This window comes from Hydra viridissima, unplaced genomic scaffold (genome assembly GCF_058129835.1).
Source record: "Hydra viridissima isolate aposymbiotic clone 2 unplaced genomic scaffold, HvirCarnegie_v1 scaffold_3, whole genome shotgun sequence".
NCBI lineage: Eukaryota > Metazoa > Cnidaria > Hydrozoa > Anthoathecata > Hydridae > Hydra > Hydra viridissima.
Genome location: NW_028324302.1, coordinates 8,340,511 through 8,348,009, shown reverse-complemented (window position 1 = coordinate 8,348,009; position 7,499 = coordinate 8,340,511). Strand labels below are relative to the sequence as shown.

General features: G+C 30.6%; 1 protein-coding gene across 1 annotated transcript; it reads left to right on the top strand.

Moving 5' to 3' along the window:
- Positions 1-4,438: 4,438 nt before the first annotated feature.
- Positions 4,439-6,807, top strand: LOC149890846 (katanin p60 ATPase-containing subunit A1-like). Its single transcript, XM_090083493.1, has 5 exons — positions 4,439-4,900; positions 5,485-5,607; positions 5,696-5,830; positions 6,048-6,088; positions 6,300-6,807. The coding sequence occupies exons 2-5, from the start codon at positions 5,601-5,603 to the stop codon at positions 6,348-6,350; spliced, it is 234 nt and encodes a 77-aa protein (XP_089939619.1). The 5' UTR covers positions 4,439-4,900; positions 5,485-5,600; the 3' UTR covers positions 6,351-6,807.
- The last annotated feature ends 692 nt before the right edge of the window (positions 6,808-7,499 follow it).

The following is a 7,499-nucleotide window of genomic DNA, read 5'->3' as shown; positions in this document are numbered from 1 at the left end:
CTGTCACGAAAACTTAAAACTATATGAGCGAATGGGATTGGTCATTACAAAAATTCATCGAGGTATCACCTTTAGAGAAGAACCTTTTTTGAAAAAATACATTGACCTCAACACCGATTTAAGAGCGAATGCTAAAAACGAATTTGAGAAGGAATTTTTCAAGCTGATGAACAATTCTGTGTTTGGAAAAACAATGGAGAATATTCTAAAGCACGTTGATGTTAAGCTTATCACCACAAAAAAAGAAGCTTTGAAATTGTCTAAAAGCCCCAATTATGAGAGAAACACCATTTTTGATGAAAACTTAATTGCGGTTCATATGAAAAAAACAAAAGTCTTTTACAACAAGCCTGTTTACTTAGGAATGTGTATTCTCAACATCAGCAAGACTTTAATGTTTGAGTTCCATTATGACTACATCAAGCCTAAATATGGTGATAAAGCAAAGTTGTTAATGACTGACACTGACTCGCTCATTTACGAAATCGAAACAGAAGATTTTTATAAAGACATTGCTGGTGACGTTGAAAGCAAGTTTGATACTAGTGGATTTGACAAAGAACATCCTGCTGTCCAAGGTGTTGGGTTCAAAGTGGGTATGAATAAAAAGGTTATCGGAAAGTTCAAAGACGAGACTGGAGGCAAGCAAATTAAAGAGTTTGTTGGGCTTCGACCTAAGCTCTACTCTTACAATATCCCTGAAGAAGATGAAGAACACAAAAAATGCAAAGGTGTTAAGAAGAACATTGTCAAGAATAAAATAGAACATCAAGATTATAAAGACTGCTTAATGAATAAGAAAGAAAAGCTTGCAACCATGAACGTCTTCCGATCTCATCTTCATGATATTTACACCGAAGAAATAAACAAAGTTGCTCTTAGCGCTGAAGATGACAAGAGGATTATTTTGGATGATAGAATTCACACCTTGGCTATTGGACACTACAAAAACAGACCTTGTCCTGAGCCCTGCTTTAAATTCATGGACTACGATCAAGTCTTTGGTCCGGAATAAGACGCCATCTTGGAAAATTTTAAAGATTTGAACCTGACAAGAATTTTATTACTTCATTGCGGATTTTGGCAAGGTTAACCTTAAGTATAGGAAAGGTATCAATGGCTCAGAATCGGCATTTCCTAGTAGTATCGTGTGCTCAGATGTCATATTTGGAAAAAGAGGAGGAAAAGAAATAAATAAAGAAAGAAAGGAAATAAAAGAAGAAAGAAAAAAAGAAAGAAAGGAAATAAATAAAGAAACAAAAAAATAAAGAAATAAAGAAAGAAAAGAAAAAAGAAAGAAAGAAAAAGTAAGGAAGAAAGAAAGAAAGATAGTATGAAATAAAAAAGAAAGAAAGGAATAAAGAAAGAAAGGAAATAAAGAAAGAAAGCAATAAAGAAGTAAAGAAATGAAAGAAAGCAATAGAGAAATAAAGAAAAGAAAAGAAAGAAAGAAAAGAAAAGAAAAGAAAGAAAAGAAAGAAAAGAAAAGAAAGAAAAGAAAGAAAAGAAAGGAAAGAAAGAAAAGAAAGAAAAGAAAGAAAAGAAAGAAAAGAAAGAAAAGAAAGAAATAATATAGGCCTAGTCACCAGTACCAAATTTCGAAAGAAGAAATTTATTTCTATGGCTGCATTTTGAAACCATTTCGTTCTTCTTATTCAGTAAGGTACCTTCATTAAACATAATAATCATGTACTTCTCATGCAGGCATAGCATGCAACATTTTGTGGCCGGGTTGTACGGTTTGCAATGTTTGATTATCTTCCACTTAACAATTGGTGTGAAATTTTCTTCTTTTATTTTCCATATTTCTTTCGATAGTTCTGTGTCGTTCTTGTATTTTTCAATATTAAAGGATTTTTGGTGGTTTGCGTACCTTAGTTTGAAAGGTGTTTCGCTGATGCCGTAATATATTTTTTTCTTTCATTACTGGGTTGTTGGAGGAGATGGTGGCTTGGTAGACTATGTTTTTTGTAAGGCAATTTTGATGTAAAGGACACTTAGTTTTATCGATGCAATTACAGGTTTTTTTCTCTAATATTGGGGTTTTTTTGCTGGTTTTTTTGCAGAATGCTTTGGTTGTGGGAATTTATGATGTCTTTTATGTTCGGCATGCAGCTGTAGCTCACTTTAATGTAATTTCTATTGAAAATCTTATGGAATTTGTGGTTTACTGGGAAATGTTTGTCGACCAGGTTTAAAAACCGCTTTCCTATATTTGTGCAAACATTTTTGCTGTAAGGAGGATTGAACCAGATAATTTTTCGCTTACGGCTTTTGTTGTTAACAGGTTGTAAATTGGGGATGTATTTAAGCTTTTGGTTGTAACCTGATTTTTTTAAGGCTTCCTCGTACATATAAGAAGAATTTCTGAAGATTTGTTCGCTAGATGAATTGGCAGACAATTGTAGCTCGATGGAATGCGGGATCTGCTTTAAAATGTTAGGAGGATGGTTGGATTCAGCATGAGTATAGCTTAAAACATTTTCAGGTTTACTATAAGGCCGGAAAGAGCAGTCATTGAGGTTTAAAGTAACGTCAAGATACTTGACTATTTTCAAACTACATTGTCTTTGAAGATTTGAACAAAGTGCTTTTTTATTCTTTCCATTTGCGTGCCGCTGGTGTTTCTAAATATAGCTAAACCATCGTCACGATGTAATCCAAAATCAGCTTTGTTGTAATGTTGCGATAGTTGGAAAAGTAGGAAAATACCAACAAGTTCACAAACCTCGCCACCGTCAAAAGCACCCATGGTAACATTTCCTTTCTTTCTTTATTTCTTTTCCTCATCTTTTTCTAAATATGACGTCAGAGTACACGATACAGTAATTTTTGCAATTTGTAACGGTTTTTATATATTTTTGATTTGTATTTCATGATATATATATATATATATATATATATATATATATATATATATATATATATATATATATATATGTAATTATACATATTTTTATTTAAATAGTTTGCTAATTAAAACATGCTAAGCTTCCCAAGAAGAACCTCTTTGTTTTCTCTGATCTTTATTGCTTTTAACATTTTAAGCTCTTTAGACAGCATTTTATTTTGTTGTGTATTTGTGTATTTGTGTATTATGGCATATTTTATTTTGCTGTGCATTTGTGTATTATGGCATATTTGTCGACTATTTATACTTTTCTTTAGTCAAACACTATGAAAAATTTGTTTAACCAAAATAACTATCGAGAACCTACATAAATAAGCATGGAATGTTAAATTCATGCATGAATTGTTGACGAAACACAACAAGGAACTGAATAATCGATTAAATGCAGATTTTAAGTAATTAGTTTATTATGGAGTTACCAAAATCCTTTTCAGTTTTATCTATAAAATATCTACATAAAAACACAAACAAAGAATGTTCAATTATTTTGAAGCGCTAACGTTGTTCCAAGAATGGCCGCTAAAAATCATGAAGAAAATATCTAAAATTGAGATCAAAAATTTATCTTAAGTTTTTTTTCTAAAAAACACATTTTTTATCTGAAAAAGCGATTCCCTGGTTCTTTTATAGCATTGGATTTAATAGCGAAGTTTTTATCTTAAAAACGGAATTTTTTGAATGTTTATAGCAATGGACTTTTTTTTTTGTTCGCTTTTTACGGTTACAACTTCGTGTTTTACGGAAAAAACTTTGTTTTTTATGTTTATAGCATTGGCCCCAGGGCTATTTTTTTATTCAGATAAATTTAAAAAAAATTTCAACTTAAATACCTTCATTAAATACGCTTAATAGATAAACATGTAAGGCGCTACTGCAGTTTCTCTTCCCCCCCCCCCCCCTTCCCTCCTTTTTTTAAAATTATTATGACTGATTATGATAGAGAATATTATGCTGATTCAGGAAAATATTAAAACATAGACCTGAAAATCAATTGAAAGTGCTCTAATTCGAAGTCAAAGTTGTAAAAAAATCCCACTAAAAACCCAAATATTCGCCATTTTTTAAAAATCTTTTTCAATACACTTTCATTTTTCACGAAAATTAATTACCGTTACATTGCTCAATAAGCAGATCTGGTTTCCATCAGCCTTTTTATCATTATTTTAAAGTATTATAACGAAAGTGTTTTAACGAAATGAAATTAATGGAAGATTTCAAATAAAGGTTGAACGTAGAATGTGAGAATGTAGAAAAATTGATAAATAACTATTATTGTATTGTACGCTGGTTTTTTAATTAAGAAAACGGTTTGAGGGTCACATTTTGTAAATTTTACATGTGATAAAACAATTATGAACTGAATTTCAAAAGTTTTTCTTTTAGGAAACAAAACTATTGAATTCTTTTTTAAATATTATTACGAAAGTACATTACTTGCATAGCAGTTTATTCTCTAATAAATTAAAAAACGGCTATTTTCATAGCACAAAAAATTGTGCAAGATAAACATAGTAAAACGACTCTTTTAACGTAAAAACCATGCAACGAATGTATTGCTTTTGTAAGCTAAAAGATCATTAAATTATTATTCTCAAAATGACGAATATTAGGGTTTTTAGTGGGATTTTTGACAACTTTGACTTCGAATTAGAACACTTTCTCTTGATTTTCAGGTCCATGTTTTTATATTTTTCTGAATCAGCATAAAATTCCCTATCATAATCAATCATAAAAAAAAAAAAAGGGGGGGGGGGGAGAAAGTCGAGTAGCGCCATATTGCTCTCTAAATTCTTTATTTTTTAGGCTTAAAGCAACAACAAAGTAAGAAGAGACTTTAACAAAATATATGAGAATCCTAGATTAGGACGAGAAAGTGCTTTGTTAGGACAGTATGACTCATCTTTAGTTTACTATCAAGGAGTTTTGCAACAGATCCATAAAATGATGTTACACTCATGGGATTCTTTGTATAAACAAAGATGGCAAGTTGTAAGTATTTAGTCTTTTAATTTCAAATGTATATCTCCTTATGTGTTAAACTTATTTTGACTGGCTTTTTTTATGGTTAATGTTAATCTAGATAGCTACATAAATTAAACTTTGACAGCAGAGTAAGATTTAAACTTTTATAGTTTCTTGTGTTTAGAAATTTAAAAATAGTTTGTTTTATAATATTTTTTAATTGTTTACTAGTTTTGAATACAAAAGTTTGTTTCTTAGGAATATTGTTTTTGTGAACTTTCACAGAATATTAATAATACTGGGGGGAACAATTTTGAACTTATTTTCTTTTGAGTTTGATTTTTAAAGTCAACTTAGACTTAATTTGGCATGTAGATTTCAAATATTGAAATCTACATGCCAAATTAAGCAAAAGTTGTTGCAACTGAATGTGGAGCAACATTTTTTAATGTTACTTCATCAACACTTACATCAAAGTATAGAGGGGAATCTGAGAAACTTGTAAGGTTGCTTTTTGAAATGGTAGGTTACTACTTTTTATAATTTCATTATTCTAGGGGCTTGATAAAATTCCAAGGTGTTTGAATTTTGAACACTTTTTATTTAACTAGGCTCGTTTCTATGCACCCAGCACTATTTTTATTGATGAGATTCTCTATGTAGTCAAAGAGGCAGCTCAAGTGAGCATGAGGCTAGTAGACGAGTCAAGTCAGAGCTTCTTATACAAATGGATGGTGAATATTTTTTATTTTTGTTACATATTTTGTTCCATATTATTTATGTATGCTATTTTTTATAATGATAATATTTGTTGTTTTCTAGGTGTTTCTGGTAACACATCAGAGACCGATGCAACAAAAATTGTTATGGTACTTGCAGCAACAAACTTTCCTTGGGATATTGATGAGGCTTTACGCAGGAGGTTGGAAAAACGAATATATATTCCCCTGCCATCTGGTAGGAATGTTTTTTTAGTAGAAAGCTTTTTTCACTGTACCTGCTATGTATCTGCTAATGCTAATTTTATTTACATCATAACAGAATCTAGTCAAACTTAATTTCTTTTGTCTTTTGCTTTGAATCCATCATTTCATTTAAACAATCCCTGCAGCATTTTAACTACGCTTTAAAGTTGTTTTCCTGTTAACTTATTCTGATTTTTTTTTCTTAAAAGCTGTTGGCCAAGAAGAATTGCTGAAGATCAACTTAAGAGAGGTGAAATGTGCTAGTGATGTGGATTTTTTAAAGGTTTTTTGGTTTTTAAGCTAGACAAAAGAAAACAAAATTTTACTGAAAAGTGAAATGGAGATAGTATACTTTTGAATTCCTTTTTTAGTATTGAAGTGTAGATACTAACATCTATAGTAAGTTAGATGGGTTTTATCATCTATAATATGTAGATGGTTTTTTTTTGTTACTGGCATAGAGATGCTTCAATGATGGTCATGCGACGTCGAATTATGGGGCTCTCAGCTGAAGAGATAAAAAATATATCTAAAGAAGAACTTGATCTTCCAGTAACTCAAGCAGACTTTCTGGAAGCTCTTCAAAAATGTTCAAAATCTGTTTCTGAAGCTGACATTAAAAAATACGTTGACTGGATGGACGAGTTTGGATCAGTTTGAAATAGTGGCGCGAGAGATTTTCATAACAAAACTTGTAGTTTCATACAAATATGAGTGTACATATAGAATTTTTATAAGTTTGATTATCTCCATGTTTTTGTTGTTTTGGTTCTATTGTAGTTACATCTATGATACATATTATAAATATATCGGATTGCCTAGCTCTACCAACATAAACCCAGTCAAACTTATTTTTTTTGTCTGGCAAAAAAAAATATACCACTACTTGATAAAAGCGCTCTTACATGAAGAGCTAATAATGTATTTATTTGGGTGTGTATTAAAAATGTGTATTAAACTATTGAAAAATAAGTTTTTTTTTAAATTTCATGATGCACCCCTCCTATCTTGTCACTTTCGGCAAAATATGAAAGTGTACAAAGTATTAGATCATGAGATGATGTTTTGACTACGCCCAACCCAAATAACTGACTTACTGAAGGAATCATTTTCCACACTAAAATCATGAAGAAATATTTGTAATGCAGTACGGTTTAACAAAAAGAGAAGATTAAGTACATGGTAACTGAAAGGAACAATTACATAATAATAGTAATAAAATAAGTTCGTACAACTGTAAAGTTAGATTGTAAATTAAATTTAAGTCTATTTATATAAAGTTAAATTAAAGTCAGACAGTTTAAATCCTGCTCAGTGGTGGTGAACAGGATAATCACTCAGTTATTTGGGTTGGGCGGGGGAAACATCATCAAACGATCTAAAGTTTTGTACACATTCATACTTTGCCAAAAGATGCATCATGTAAGTTAAAAAATTTTTGAAATGGTCTAACGTGTGTAGACACAATTTTACAGAATCAGAATGTATGTAAATGTTATACATACATACATACATACATACATACATACATACATACATACATACATACACACACACTATCGGCAAAAGTTTGAAGCAGGTACGAAATTGCTAAAATGATCTAAAAAATTACTGATATACTAGAACAAGAGCTAAAACATAAAGACATGGTTGCATATTAT

Bases quoted from the DNA above. Each gene is read 5' to 3' on its own strand.
- LOC149890846 (XM_090083493.1), top strand. The intron at 5,831-6,047 runs GTAGGAATGTTT...TTTTCTTAAAAG, and splicing joins ATATATTCCCCTGCCATCTG to CTGTTGGCCAAGAAGAATTG. The intron at 6,089-6,299 runs GTGAAATGTGCT...TTACTGGCATAG, and splicing joins TGAAGATCAACTTAAGAGAG to AGATGCTTCAATGATGGTCA.